The sequence below is a fragment of the Petaurus breviceps genome, unplaced genomic scaffold (genome assembly GCF_028583685.1).
Source record: "Petaurus breviceps papuanus isolate PSGF00001 unplaced genomic scaffold, PetGlider_PUasm1.0 90601, whole genome shotgun sequence".
In the NCBI taxonomy this organism is placed as follows: Eukaryota; Metazoa; Chordata; class Mammalia; order Diprotodontia; family Petauridae; genus Petaurus; species Petaurus breviceps.
Window position 1 is genome coordinate 3,582,966 of NW_027187282.1, and position 16,377 is coordinate 3,599,342.

Genomic DNA, 16,377 nt, shown 5'->3' on the forward strand with positions numbered 1-16,377 from the left:
AAACAACTCTGAGGTACCACATCTCACCAGTCAGATTAGCTAAGATGACAAAACAGGAAAATGACAAATGCTGGAGAGGATGTGGAAAATTGAAACACTAATGCATTGTTGGTGGACTTTGTGAACTGATCCAACCATTCTGGAGAGCAATCTGGAATTATGCCCAAAGGGCTATAAATAATTTCATACCCTTTGACCCAGCAATACCACTTCTAGGGTTGTATCACAAAGAGATCATAGAAGTGGAAGACCCACACGTACAAAAATGTTTATAGCAGCTCTTTTTCTGGTGGCAAAGAATTGGAAATTAAGGGGGTGCCCATCAATTGGGGAATGGTTGAACAAATTGTGTTATATGAATGTAATGGAATACTATTGTGCTATAAGAAACAAGGAGCAGATGGACTTCATATTTACCTGGAAAGGATTATACAAACTGATGCTGAGTGAGAAGAGTAGAACCAGGAAAAATCTGTACACAATTACAGACATAATGTATGTTTGATGACCAACTTTGATAGACTGGACTCTTCTCAGCAATGCAAGGTTATAAATCAACCCCAAAAGACTCATGATGGAGAGAGATGTCTACATCCAGAGAAAGAACTAGAAAGAACTGAGTTTGAATTCAGATTGAAGCAAACTACCTGATCTTTTTCTTTTTCTTGTTTGGTTTTGTTTCCTCTTTCCCATTGTTCATTCCATCTGATACAATCCTTCTTTATAACCTGACTAATGTCTAATGCGAAAGTATTTGCAGATCCTATACTTGATTGTATGCTGTCATGGCGGAGGGCAAGGGGAGAGGGGAGGGAAGGAGAGAAAATTTGAAACTCAAGGAATTGTGGAACTGAATCTTGTTAACTAAAAGTAAACAAACAAATTAATAAAGACCAAAAAATTAAAAAAAAAAGAAAATCATGAAAAGCAAGTCAACAGCCTGCTAAAGGAGACACACAAAAAAAAACCTGAAGAAAATAACACCTTAAAAAATAGACTAACTCAAATGGCAAAAGAGGCCCAAAAAGCCAATGAGGAGAAGAATGCTTTAAAAAGCTGAATTTGCCAGATGGAAAAGGAATTTCAAAAAGTCACTGAAGAGAATAACTCCTCGAAAATTAGATTGGAGCAACTAGAAGCTAATGACTTTATGAGAAATCAAGATACTATAAAACAGATCCAAAAAAAAAAAGAAAAAATAGAAGGCAATGGGAAATATCTCATTGGAAAAACCACTGACCTGGAAAATAGATCCAGGAGAGATAATTTTAAAATTATTGGACTGGGGGCAGAGTCAAGATGGAGGAGTAGAAGAAGGACCTCTGCTGGGCTCCGGCTTCCACCTTCCCCAATCCATGTAAAAAAGGGACTCTGAACAAACTTTGGAGCTACAGAACCCACAAAATGACACAGAGAAGCTAACCTCCCACTGAGGACAGCCCAGCAGGCTGGCAGGAATCAACCAGCACAAGGCTGTGGGACCTGAGCCCAGCTCCACACCGAGGCTATAGCCCCAGGGTGGGCCTGACCAGCCACCAGCTGGAGGGACTCCAGATCAGCAGCATCTGTGTCCATTTCCAGAATTATCAACACATAGATGTGAAGGACAAAGTGAGAGGTCAGTGTAGTCTGTACTTTGGGATCCAGTAAGTGGGAGTGCATGGCTTTTGCCCCCAGGGCGAGAAGCCACTGAGATGCTGGCACAGCCAGCCAGTGCCACATGGCAGCTTCAGCTACTGGCCTGCAGAGTATAGGGGGACCAAGCACCAGTCTGAGGGGTAATCGCTCTTAATTTAACCTGCTTGGATCTGCATTGTGGTCTAAGGTAGAGGTCCTGGGGTGTGTGTCCAGCTTGCCAGAGTATGTGTAGACCTCAGAGAGGGCACCCATCTAATACTTCCAGAAACTGAGAAAACCCCAGCATTTGGGACAAAAACTCCCGTCTGGTGGCAGAGTCCTATTGTGGCATAAAGTCCAGGGGTCAAGTGACTGAGGGGCGACATGACCAGGCAAAGGAAGCAAAGCAAACAGAAGAATCCAACATTATACTCCTATTTTGGGGACAAAAAGGAGCAAAGCATGGAACAGGAGGAAGTCAGTGAAGTCAGAACTCCTGCACCAAAAGCCTCCAAGGAAAATAGGAGCTGGTTACAGGTCATAGAGGACCTTAAGAAGCAGATAAGAGAAATGAAGGAAAAATTGGGAAGAGAAATGAGAACAATGCAAGGAAATTATGAAATGAGAGTCAAAAGCCTGACTGAGGAAAATAACACCTTAAAAATAGACTAACTCAAATGGCAAAAGTGGCTCAAAAAGGCAATGAGAAGAAGAACGCCTTAAAAAGCCGAATTTGCCAGAAAAAGAATCTCAAAAGCTCAATGAGGAGAATCATTGATTCAGAATTAGATTGGAGCAAATGGAAGCTAATGACTTTATAACAAATCAAGATGCTGTTAAACAGATCCAAACAAATGAAAGAATAGAAGGCAATGTGAAATATCTCATGGGAAATACCACTGACCTGGAAAACAGATCCAGGAGAGATAATTTAAAAATTATTGGACTACCTGAAAGCCATGACCAAAGTAAGAACCTAGAAATCATCCTCCAGGAAGTTTTCAAACAAAACTGCCCTGATTTTAGAACCAGAGGGCAAAATAGAGGTTGAAAGAATCCACCGCGAGGCGGCCAGGCAGTACAGCAAGTAAGAGCACAGGCCCCAGAGTCGGGGTAAACTGGGATCAAATCCAGGCTCAGACACTTAGCACCCACCCAGAAACACCTGGTCGTGTAACCTTGAGCAAGTTACTTAACCCCAATTACTCAGTGAGTAAGAGCACCAGCTCCACAATCAGGATGACCTGGGATCGAATCCAGGCTCTGATACTTAGCACCACACCCAGAAATAACTGGCCATGTTACCTTGAGCAAGTTACTTAACCCCAACTGCTAAGAAAGAAGGAAGGAAGGAAGGAAGGAAGGAAGGAAGGAAGGAAGGAAGGAAGGGAGGAAGGGAGGAAGGGAGGGAGGAAGGGAGGAAGAATACACTGACCACCTCCTGAAAAAGATCCCAAAAAGAAAACTCCTGGGAATATTATAGCCAGGTTCCAGAATTTCCAGATTAAGGAGAGAATATTACAAGCAGCCAGGAAGAAACAATTTGAATATTGTGGAAACAGAATCAGGATAAGCCAGGATCTGGCAGCTTCTACACTGAGGGATCGAAGGGCTTGGAATATGATATTCCAGAGGGCAAAGGAGTTGGGCTTAAAACCAAGAGTCACCTACCCAGCAAAACTGAGTATCATGTTTCAGGGGAAAATATGGTCATTCAGTGGAATAGAGGACTTTCAAGCATTCTTGCTGAAAAAAACAGAGTTGAATAGAAAATCTGACATTCAGATACAAGAAGCAAGAGAAGCATGAGAAGATAAACAGGGAAAAGAAATCATAAGGAACTTATCAAAATTGAACTATTAACATTCCTACATGGAAAAACAATAATTGTAACTGATGAAACTTTTCTCAGTACTTGAAGGGAATAGAAATATATATATATATATATATATATATATATATATATATATATATATATGAGGGTATATTGGCATATGAATACATATGTGAATGTGTGTATATATGTTTACAGGTATACATAGATAGAGGGCACAGGACCAATTTAATAGGAAGGGATGATACTTAAAAGGTGAAATTAAGAGGTGAGAGAGGAATATAATGAGAGGAGATGGGGAGAGACAGAATGGGGTAAACTATCTCATATAGAAGAGGCAAGGGAAAATGGTTACAATGGAGGGGAAGAATAGGAAGGCAAAAGGGAATGGGTCAACCTTATTCTCATTGAATTTGGCTCAGGGAGGGAATGAAATACACATTAAATAGTGTATCTCACCCTCCAGGAGAGTAGGGGAGGAAGAGGATGAGAGGGGGGATGATGGAAGGGAGGGCAGGCTGGAGGGGAGAGAAGTTGGGAGCACCCACTTTTGAAAAGGGACAGAATCAAAGTAGAGAATAGAACAAGTGGGAGGTGGGATAGGAGGGAAGGAAATATAGTCAGTCTTTTACAATATATCTACTGTGTTATTGTTTTGCATTAGCCACACATGTACAACCTATACTAAACTTCTTATCTTCGCAGTAAGGGTGGGAGACAAGGGAGGAAGGGAATGAATCTGGAATTCAAAGTTTTAAAATCAAATACTCAAATATATATATATATATATATATGCTATTATTATTAATACTATTTTACATGTAATTGGGGAATAAGATATGCAGGCACTGGGGCATAGAGATCCACTGGAAAAGTCGAAAGGGGTATGGGAGAAAATATGAGAGAAAGCAGATTGGAGGAGGGGATATCCTGTGGGACTGCTATTTTGGGGCGGTGGGTAGGGGAAAAACAGGGAGAAAATCTGTAACTCAAAATCTGGTGGAAATGAATGATGTAAATCAGAAGTTAATTAAGCATTTGAAAAAAAATAAAATAAAGTTCCATAAAGACTTAAAAAAAAATTATTGGACTAACTGAAAGCCATGATCAAAAAAAGAGTCTAGACACTATCTTTCAAGAAATTATTAAGCAAAATTGCCCTGATATTCTAGAACCAGACAGCAAAATAGAAATTGAAAGAATTCACCAATCACCTCTTGAAAAAGACCCCAAAAAGAAAACTCTTAGGAATATTATAGCCAAATTCCAGAGTTCCCAGGTCAAGGAGAAAATACTGCAAGCAGTCAGGAAGAAACAATTTGGGTATTGTGGAAACACAATCAGGATAACACTAGACCTAGCAGCTTCTCCATTAAGGGATTGAAGGTCTTGGAATATGATATCCCTGAGGTCAAAGGAGCGAGGACTAAAAACAAGAATCACCTACCTAGCAAAACTGAGTATCATGTTTCAGGGGAAAATATGGTCATTCAGTGGAATAGAGGACTTTCAAGCATTCTTGCTGAAAATACCAGAGTTGAATAGAAAATTTGACATTCAGATACAAGAAGCAAGAGAAGTATGAGACAGTAAATATACATGTGACTGTGGGCATTTGTATGTTCATGTATACATAGACAGAGGGTACAGGATGAGTTGAATATGAAGGAATGATACATAAAAAATAAAATTAAGAGGTGAGAGAGGAATTTATTGGGAGAAGAAGAAAGGGAGAGATAAATTAGAGTAAATTATCTCATATAAAAGAGGCAAGATAAAATGGTTACAATGGAGGGGAAGAGCAGGGAATGAGTCAACATGATTCTCATTGAATTTGGCCCAAGGAGGGAATAACACACACTCAATAGGGTATCTTACCCTACAGGAAAATAGGGGGGTAGGGGATAAGAGGGGGGATGATAGAAGGGAGGGCAGATTGGGGGAGAGGGTAGTTAGAAGCAAACATTTTTGAAAAGGGAAAAGGTCAAAGGAGAAAATAGATCAAATTGGGGGCAGAATAGGATGGAAGGAAATATAGTTAGTCTTTCACAATATAACTACTATGGAAATGATGTGGGTAACTGCACATGTACAATCTATATTGAATTGCTTATCTTCCCAGTAGGGGTGGGTGAGGAGGGAAGAAGGGAAAAATATCTAGAACTCAAAGTTCTAAAAACAAATGTCTAAAAATTTGTGGGGTTTTTTTACATGCAACTGGGAAATAAGATATACAGGTACTAGGGTATAGAAACCCATCTTGCCCTACTAGAAAGTTAGGGGGTGTGAAAGGGGAGGATATAAGAGAAAACAGATTGGGGGAAGGGGTACGTTTGCTGTTTTGGGATGGGGGGTAGGGGAAAGATGGAGAGAGAAAAAATTTTAATTCAAAATCTTGTGGAAATGAATGTTGAAAACTAAAATAAATAAAATTGTAAGAAAAAAAGGGAAAAAAAGAAAAAATTTCTTAAAAATTAAAATAGGGCAAATGGAAGCTAATAATTTTATAAGACAACAAGAACAATAAAACAAAACCAAAAGAAGAAAAAATGAAGAAAATGAAATATCTAATTGGAAAAACAACTGACTTAGAAAATAGATCCAGGAGAGATAATTTTAAAGTTATTGGGCTCCCTTAAAGCCATGATCAAAAAAAAAAGAGCCTAGACATGATCTTTCAAGAAATTATCAAGGAAAACTGCTCTGATATTCTAGAACCAGAGGATAAAATTGAAATTGAAAGAATCTACCAATCACTTCTTGAAAGAGATCCCAAAATGAAAACTGCCAGGAATCTTACAGCCAAATTCCAGAGTTCCCAAATCAAGGGGGAAATATTGTAAGCAGTCAAAAAGGAAAAATTCAAGTATCATGGAACCACAGTCAGGAAAACACAAGATTTAGCAGCTTCTACCCTAAGGGATCAGAGGGCTTAGAATATGATATTACAGAGGGCAAAGGAGCTAGGATTACAACCAAGAATCACCTACCTAGCAAAATTGAGTATAATCCTTCAGGGGGAAAAGTGGAAATTCATTGAGACAGAGGACTTTCAAGAATTCTTGATGAAAAGAACAGAGCTGAGTTGAAAATTTGACTTTCAAATACAAGACTCAAAAGAAGCATAAAAAGGTAAAGAGGAAAGGGAAATCATAAGGCACTTAATAAGGTTAAACTGTTTATATTTCTCCATGGGAAGATGATATTTTTAACCCATAAGAGCTTTCTCATCATTAGGGAAGTTAGAAGGAGTATATATAGACAGATGGCACAAGTGTGAGTTGAATATGAAGGGATAATATCTAAAAATAAAATTAAGAGGTGAAAAAGGAATGTATTTGGAGAAAGTGAAAGGGAGAGAAAGAATGGGGTAAATTATCTCACATAAAAGAGGCAAGAAAAAGCTTTTACAATGGAGGGAAAGAGGGGGGATGTGAGAGGGACTAAATGAACCTTACTCTCATCAGAATTGGCTTAAAGAGGGAATAACATAAACCCTCTATTGAGTATAGAAATCTATCTTACCCTAGAGGGTAAGGGAGAGAGGGGATAAGAGTAAGGTAAGGTAAGAGGGAGAGGAAGGGGATTAGAAAATGAGTGGGGGTGACAGAAGGGAGGGCAGATTTGGGGAGGGGATAGTCAGAAGCAAAACACTTTTGAGGAAGGACAGGGTGAAAGGAGAGAGAACAGAACAAATGGAGGGGGGAAGGATAGAGGGAAATACAGTTAGCAATAGTAACTGCGAAAAAATTTTGAAGCAAGTTTCTTTAAAGGCCTCATTTCTCAAACATAGAGGGAACTGAGTCAAATTTCTAAAAAAATAAGAGCCATTCCCCAAATTATATATGATCAAAAGATATGATCAGTTTTCAGATGAAATAATCAAAGCTATCTATAGTCATATGAAAAAGTACTCTAACTCACTACTGATTGGAGACATGAAAATTAAAACAATTCTGAGGTACTACCTCATACCTATTAGATTGGCTAATAGGATAGAAAAGGTAAATGACACATGTTGGAGGGGATGTGGGAAAATGAGACATTAATGCACTGTTGGTGGAGTTGTGAACTGATTCAACCACTCTGGAGAGCAATTTGGAACTATGCCCAAAGGGCTTATAAAACCAAGCATATCCTTTGACCTAGCAATACCAGTACTAAATCTGTATCTCGAAAGAAATAAAAAACAAAAAGGAAAAGGACCTGTATGTAATACATACCTGTATGTATATATTTATATGTATAGTAGCTCTTTTCTGGGGGGTAAAAATTAGAAGTTGAGGGGATGCCCATCAATTTGGACAGGTTGAAAAAGTTGTATGTGATTATGATGAAATTGTGCTATAAGATATGATGAGCATTGGGGCAGCTAGGTGGCGCAGTAGAGTAGAGTAAACACACACAAACAAAAAAACCTAGTCATGTGACCCTGGGCAAGTTACTTAAACCCAATTGCCCTCCAAAAAAAAAAAAGGCAAAAAAAAAAAGAAATGATGAGCACGATGATCTCAGAAAAAGCTGGAAAGATTTGCATGGACTGATGCAAAGTGAAACTTTGTGTGCAAAGTAACAGCAGTATTGTAAGATGATTATCTGTAAATGACTTAGTTATTCTCAGCAATACAATGATCCAAGACAACTCTGAAGGACTTAATGATGAAAAATGCTATCCATCCCCAAAAGGAAGAACTGACGGCATCTGAACACAGATTGAAGCATACTATTTTTTTTTGGAGAGGGGAAGACAAGGCCATTGGAGTTAAGTGACCTGCCCAAGGTCACAGAGTTAGTGTGTCAAGTGTCTGAGGCCGGATTTGAACTCAGGTCCTCCTGACTCCAGGGCCGGTGCTCTATTCATTGCACCACCTAGCTGCCCTTACTTTATTTTTCTTAAGGTTTTTTTTGTCTATGTTTTCTTTCATAACATGACTATTATGGATATGTTTTGGTGACTACACATGTATAACCTATATCGAATTGCTTGCCTTCTCAAGGGGGGAGGGCGGAGGAAGGGAGAGAATTTTGAACTCAAAAGTTTTAAAAACAATATTAAAAAAAATTTCCATGTAACTGGGGAAAAATAAAATACTAAATAAAAGCTAAAAAAATACTAAAACAAAGCCAAAAGACTGAAAAAAAATTAGAGAAAAATATGAGATATCTTACAGGAAAAAAACTGACCTAGAAAAGAGATTAAGGAGGGATAATTTAAAAATCACTGAAAGTCCTGAACAAAAAAAGGAGCCTAAACATCACCAAGAATTCATAAAAGAAAACTGCCCAGATTTCTTAGAACCAGAGGGAAAATTAGACACTGAAAGAATCTCCCAGGCACCTCATGAAACTACAAAACAAAAACTCCTAGGAATATTGCAGCAAAAATCCAGAGGTCAAGAAAAAATACTGCAAGCAGCTAGAAAGAAATAATTCAAGCAACCAGAAACCACAGTTATTATCACATAAGATTTAGCAACTACTCCTCAAAAGGGGCTGAGAATAAAATACTGGAATAAAATATTCCATAAGGAAAAAGATCTAAGTTTACAACCAAAAACAATTTATTCAACTAAACTGAATATAATTCTCCAGGGAGAAAGATGACCTTTAATAAAAGAGAGGATTTCAATGCATTCCTTATAAAGACCAGAGCTGAATATAAAATTTGACAAACACAGGAGTCAGGAAAAGCACCATCATGATGTCATTGGTCCTCTTCGAGAACAAAGAACAAACACAAAAAACAAAAAGGTAAATGCAAGCAATCTATCATAAGAGATTAAGGAAAGCTGAACGGTTTATAGTCTTATGTGGGAAGAGAACACATGTAACCTCTCAAGAACTCTATCATCATCAGGGATCATGTTGTTATTGAGTCATTCAGTTGTGTCTGACTGTTCATGACCCCATGGATCACAGCACACCAGGCCTTTCTGTCCTCCACTATCTCCAAAAGTCCATCCAAGCTTTGTTGTTTCCATGACACTATCCATATCATCCTCTACCATCTGCTTTTCCTTTTGCCTCCTTCATTCTTTCCTCACATCAGGGTGTAATGGGAATGCAAATTTGGAAGATCTTCCCTGCCCCTAGGCTAAAGTGCACCTGAAGCCTGGGGTGGGAGGCTTGTTTTTCAGTAGATACTTTTTGATTGGCCAGTGGGTCAATAAGGTTGTTACATTCTCTGAGCCAGGAGAAGGCTATATAAGCCCTGATGTGAGGCTTTGTTTTGGGGGCTCACTTTGAAAAGTGTTCTGTGATTTGATCTGTATTCTGGGAAGCCGTTGTCCAGGGCCCCCCTGGCTTTGAAAAACCCAGATGTGGAAACCCAGATGTTGACTGGGTATGGATGTAATGGTTGGACAGTTTGGAAATCTGTCTACTTGATCTGTTTCTGTCTTGATAATTCTGCCTCCACGAGGTGCTGCTTCCAAAAAGTTCTTCTGCCTCTCTCTTGTCTCTCCAAATCTACTCACCAGCTCCTCCCAGTTCGTTTTTCTCTTTTCTAGTCAACAAGTCCATCCCACAGGTGGGATTAACAAGCTCTGGGTTTTATCACAATCAATTTGAAAACCAAGCCCAATACAGGGGAATTTCCACATTCCATTACTATCACACAGGGTCTTTTCCAGTGAATCTTGTCTTCTCATTATGTGACCAAAGCATTTAAGCTTCAGCTTCAGTATTTGACCTTCTAGTGAATACCCTGAATTATTTCCTTATGTACTGACTGATTTGACATCTTTTTTTTTTTTAAAGCAATCGGAGTTAAGTAACTTGCTCAAGGTTACAGGGCCAGTTATTTCTGGGTGTGGTGCTAAGTATCTGAGCCTGGATTTGATCCCCAGGTCATCCCAACACTGGGGCCGGTGCTCTTACTCGCTGAGCCACCTGGTGTAATATAATGCCAAAAGAAAGGCAACTTCCCAAGGTTCAAAATACCAGCATAGGTGCTCTCTATTTTATTCAGTGACCAACCAATAACAGAGAAGATTAAAACATGACATCATTCAAAATACAGCATTTACTAAGTGTGATTAAATAATCTCCAAGTACAACCCCACCCCAGGACTTTCCAATCATTCAATCAATTACAAAGTCTCTGTTCTAAATACTTCTCCACCCCTAGGCTATACCTTAATTAAGTCCACCACAAAGCCCCTCTTCTCAAATGGAGATTAGTTTCCAAACATAAGGTCAAAAGTTCCCCACCCCTGGATCACAATTGAATCTACCCCAGAGTTACATCAAGTTTAAACACAGCACTTAATACCCAAATGGAGGTCTTTTCTTCATCTTGACACGAGGCAAGTTCTCAGCAATCTTAGTTCCTGGGGAGACAAGGCTTAGCAAGGCCATAAGATACATTGCCAGTCCCTTCATGAATTCATCCTCTGTCTGTAGAACAGTCCTAGAACCCCTGAACACATTAGCAAAGCCCTCTCCCAGGATTTCTGTAAACATACAACAAGAAAATCCTTCTTCAGGGCTTCTGAACCAACAGAAAGGCTCCCAGACCCCTGCAACAACAGCACTGTCCTTCACCAGTGGACAGTATTCATTCTGTCTGCAGGACAGTCTCCAGACCCCTGCAACAACAGCACTGTCCCTCACCAGTGGACAGTATTCACTCTCTGTCTGCAGGACAGTCTCAGGGCTTCTTAGCGAACAGCCAGGTTCCAGGACTTCTTCAACAAGACAGTCTTTCACCAGTGGACAAATCTGGCAAAATAACATCAAAACAGACAGACAAAGTACCAGCAAAACAGCCATGTCTCCTCAGTCCTTGGCAGCTCAGGGGGCAGGTCTCAAAAGTCCAGGGCAATTCAAATCGGCCACCAGCAATTCTCTTAGTCTCTCTCTCTCCACGAGGTGCTGCTTCCAAAAAGATCTTCCGCCTCTCTCTAGTGTCTCTCCAAATCTACATCACCAGCTCCTCCCAGTTCAGGACTCTCTTTTCACACCAACAAGCCCATCCCACAGGTGGGATTAACAAACTCTGGGTTTTAACACAATCAATTTGAAAACCAAGCCAATACAGGGGAATCTTTAATTGCCATTACTATCACACCTGGCCACCCCGATTTGACATCTTAACATAAGTGGAAGAAAACTTTCAAGAACTGGTGGGAAAATCTGAGGACTTTTTTTTTTTCCATCCTTATGCTCCTTATTCTGGTCAAGTTAGGATGTAAAGAAAGTGTGTGGGGTGGGGGTAAATGAGCTAAGAGGAAGGTTTCCCCTCGGCAGAAATTAACTGAAAGGAAATGTATTTACCATTTATTAAATATTCATGAAAAAGTGGTTTTAATGTGGTTTGAAGGGGGGGTTCAGGGACCCCTCAAGGACTGGAGTACTGGACAGGACTGTCTGAAAAGAATTCACAGACTCAAGCATTCTTTATTTAAGTCAAGTTGGCAAAGATTTATTTTTACGCTTTTCATCAGGCAAAAAATTCTTAAAGGAACTGAGACCTTAGATGGGTAAAGTTTATATAGGATAAATTATAGTAAAACACATGCCAGATACGTTAATTAGGTGATTCGGGGTGAGATTAGGGAGTGGTCAGTTCTTTTTTTTTTTTTTTTGCCTTTTGGAGGGCAATTTTGGGGTTAAGTAACTTGCCCAAGGTTACACGGCTAGTATTTTTTTTTTGTGTGGGTGTTAAGTGTCTCAGGCTGGAACCGAACTCGGGTCCTCCTGACTCCAGGGCCAGCGCTTTACTCACTGCGCCACCTAGCCGCCCCGAGTGGTCAGTTCTTAAAGGAAGGTGCACTTTTTGTATCTACTGCTCAGGCGTTTTACCCAGGAAAAGTCCAAGGTGGGGGGGGGGAGGGGCCCAGGGAGGTATGGCTTTTAGTCTACTACATCACTAAATTAACTTAACAGTCAGGGCCCACTGAGGACTACCAAGTCTGCCACCAATCAATGTCTTGCTTGACAAGATAGAGGCAGGTAGTGTACATATGTCTTAAGTCTAGGATATACATAATGAGGAGTCCAGGCTGCATAGAATGAGGTAGGGAGTTGGTATAGATAGTTCGGTAGGTACAGAATATCTTTATGAACCAGTACAGAGCCAGTTCAAGCTAATAATTCTGACAGGTGCGGTTTGTTACTATACAAGGGAGAGAAGTGTTCTGCTGGGGCCCACTCCAGACTAATTGCTAGGCATACTGTCCTTGGGCTGGGGAGAAACTGCCAGGGATAGTGTTTTGAGGCTAGGTTGAAATGTGATTTTGGAATTGGGGTCCAAGCACAGGAATCCAAGTACCCCATCAGTTTGAAACTGATGAAAAAGACTAATGGGTTTAGGGGTCAGGAAATCTCTTAAGATAGTGGAGATTTTTTCCTTCAAGATAGGAGTGTTGAGCAACTTGCAGACTGAGGCATCTCTTTTGAAAAAATTCGTTTGATCTCCAGGGAACTTCCATTTTGATCTGGTGGGGAAACTATGGACAGTTTTAGCTCAATCGGTATGATGGTAATTTGCAAAGGAGAGATTTTAGAGATGAAGGAAAATAATTCTGAGAATGGTTTGAGACATGATTAGAAAATATGCAAATATGAGGGATTAAGAAAATAATGAGTAAAGTGTTGAATAATAGATAGGTCTTTAATCAAAGTCCACAGGAAAAAAGGGAAAGAAAGTTTCAGGAACTTCTGGATCTCACTGAGACCAAAGAAGAATAAGGAAGATTTATATGCCTGCAAAATTGTGAACACTATTTGGACATGCTTGTTACAATTAATTTTGAGATGTTTCACCATCTCTAAGTTTCATTTCAGCTATTTAGATATTCTTGTTGATATTGGAAAATATCTGGAATCATAACATGATTTAAATCTGAATTTGGTTATGACATTTACCAAGTCAAGAATTTTGAAATGAATTTGCAGCATGGAATTATCTGAGTATAGCTTACTCAGATAAAATTCTGAAGGGCCAGTAGAAGAGTGTTTTGGTATCTTTATGTGAGGAATATGCAATCATGATTTCATTACTATGTGACAGAGATTATGTTTGCAATTCCTTTGTTTCAGAACGCACTGCCAAATTTGACTATGGAGCAGATTCTTCGGAGATAACTTAATAGTGCAAGTTCTGCTCCCTTCTCTTCTCAGACAAAGAAAGCTGCTTCCTTTGGTCTCTGCTAACTACGATACATTGAGTGCATTGATCATGATAAGTCAAGACAGGAGTAAGAACTGATGAAAAGATACAGAAAAAAATACACACAATAAAGTCAGAGATTCACCAAAATAAAGACTACATCAGCATGAATTTAACCTCTTGAGAGTCTCAGTTTATTCAACTGTAAAATGGACTAAGCACATTGGTGATGTTAAAAAGGTGACATGAAGTAATGTATGTGGAAGTATTTAGTGGTCTTAATTTTGGTAAATCTCTGACTAAATTGTGCATATTCTTTTCTGTACCTTTTCATCAGTTCTTACTCCTGTCTTGACTTACCAACTCAATGCACTCAATGTAGCACTGCATGCATGTCTGTCTGTCTTGCATTCTCTGTTTCCATCTGTTGGCCCACTTCCTTTTCTGGTCCCAAGTGACCTCAGTATCACCTATATCACTTCTACAGCGAAAGTCATCATTGGGTAATACATTGCAAACTGGAGATAGTAAGAATGGATATAGTTTGGACTTGTAGACAGGAAGACTAAGTTCAAATATCACCTCAGACACTAATTGTGTGACCCCAGGCAGGTCACTTAATCTCTCTTGGCTTCAGTTTCTCCATTTATTAGAGATAATAGTAGTGCCTACCTGAGAAGGTTGTTGGAAGAACAAAATAACATAAGCAAAGTGCTTTGCAAACCTTAAAGTATTATATAAATGTTAGCTTTTATTACTACTTCTGCCCACCATGAAGCTTTCTATTGTCTTTTGCATCATTTTGAACCTACAATTCTATGCAAATGCAAGGAATCATTTGAAGGAATGGTTAAAGTGCTTTCTTTAACTAAGGCCTAATTTCTCTCTACATAAAATCTTAATTGAGCTATCCAGGGCCATGATGTCAGCCTCAATATTGTGAGAGACATACTTAGTTTAGGAATAAACAATATTCATTGGCTAGGTGCAACCTCCCGAACTGCCCACCTCATGCTCCCCTCAAACAGATCATCAAGCATTCGGACAAGCCTCTAACCCCCTACCTGATCAGAAGCCTGGCCCTGCTAGATCCCAGCTGGGGAACAAGGCGGGGAATTTGAATGGAAGCAGCATAAAAGGGCTCACATTTGTCTGAGTCCCTGCACTCCATTAAGGGAGCTACCTGTTAATTCAGAAAGAATACATGTAATGAAAACCTTCCTGACTTTCCAATGAATATTGTTTATTCCTAGACTAAGGAGGAAGAGGGGAGAAGGAGGAGAGGAAGAAATTTTGAGACCACATTCAAGTTTGCCAAGTGCTTTACACACACACCCTCCTTTGAGTCTTACAACTCTGGGTTAGAGGAAGCATCAGAATTATTAGCCCCATTTTACAGATAAGGAAACTAAGACTCCAAGAAGTGAAGTAACTTAGCTAGAACATATCCAAAGGCAAAAAAAGGGCTTATCAATAACTCACTTTCTAAAATGTGGTCCATAAACAAATACTTATCTGACAAGCAGCAAACGTTTATTAAGCACTATGTGTCAGACATTGTGCTAGATAAGGGAGTTAGAAACATAAAGAAACAAAGGAACACTTCCTCATGGGGTTTACATTTTATCAGGGAAAACAACATGGCAGCTAGTTGGCATGGCAGATAGACCTGAGTTTGAATCCAATCTCAGACACTTCTTAGTGTGACACTGGGCAAGTCAACCACTGTCTGCCTCGGTAAAATGAGGATCAAGACAGATTCCAGTTCCCAGGGTGGTTGTGAGGATCAAATGAGATCATATGGGTAAAAGTGTTTAACCCAGTTCCTGGTGCTATGTGCATAAATGGGGGCTTTATAAAGGTCTATTCCCTTCCTCTTATAAGTACAAAATAATATGTAAAATAGATACAGGGAAAATGGTGGACCGGTCCCAAGCCCAGTCCCAACGAGCATGCTCAGAGTGCCACAGCTGAAATTCCTTCGGGGAGAACTGGAAGGAGACGTCATTGAAGGAGGGCCTAGAAGCGCGGGTGTAGTGCCGGAGCCCGAGGGGCCTTCGGGGAGCAAGAGTAGGCCAGCCCCCTCACTGGGCCCAGAGGAGCCCGAGACGCAAGGGGATCTAGGGTCCCAGGTTCACTGACCTCGAACAGGTGAGGCCTCCTGAGAGCCGCCTTCAAGGTCCCCTCCCTGATTGGTTGTTCCCGCCGGGGCGGGCCGCTGACGTGTGGCGTGGCAGTAGCGTGGCAGTGACGCGAGGGCGGGACGCGGCCCAGGCGCTGTCTAGGCACCAGTGGGCCAGCATCCCCGCGAGAAGGAAGAAGCAGGACCCACAGTCCCTGAACTGAGCAGGCGCCATGGCGACTGTGCCGCCCGCCCCCCCGCCGCCGCCGCCACGGGCAGCCCAGGGCGCGGGCGCGCTCTCCGCGGGCGCCTACCGGCCGTTTGAACCGCAGGCGCTGGGGCTGAGTCCGAGCTGGCGCCTCACAGGCTTCTCGGAGCTCAAGGGCTGAGGCTGCAAGGTCCCGCAGGAGGCGCTGCTCACGCTTCTGGCGGGACTGGCACGGCCCCCCGTGGCCCCGGCGCCCGGCCTGGGCTCCGCGCCCGACGGGGGCGATGACGGGGACGCTCCCGCGCCGGACAGCCCTGGCCAGGCTTCCCGGATCCTTGGTGAGTGTGGTCGCGGGCAATGTGAAAGGATGGGGGAGGGAGAGGAGGTGGGGGAGGGGGAAAGGAAGAAGGGAAGAGGAGAGGGGATGGATGGGGGGGGGGGGGGGGGGGGGGGGGGGGGGGGGGGGGGGGGGGGGGGGGGGG

The 16,377-nt window shown here is 41.3% G+C and overlaps 1 protein-coding gene across 2 annotated transcripts in view; it reads left to right on the forward strand.

The window, feature by feature from the left end:
• Nucleotides 1-15,806: 15,806 nt before the first annotated feature.
• The window catches only part of LOC138142669 (selenide, water dikinase 2), a 16,953-nt gene continuing 16,382 nt past the window's right edge, over nt 15,807-16,377 (forward strand). The window contains exon 1 of one of the 2 annotated variants that reach the window (XM_069063764.1): nt 15,807-16,233. In XM_069063764.1, the coding sequence (XP_068919865.1) occupies nt 15,921-16,233 (313 nt within the window). In that variant the 5' untranslated portion in view covers nt 15,807-15,920. The remainder of the gene's footprint in view (nt 16,234-16,377) is intronic. The other variant, XM_069063762.1, reaches the window with a different exon arrangement.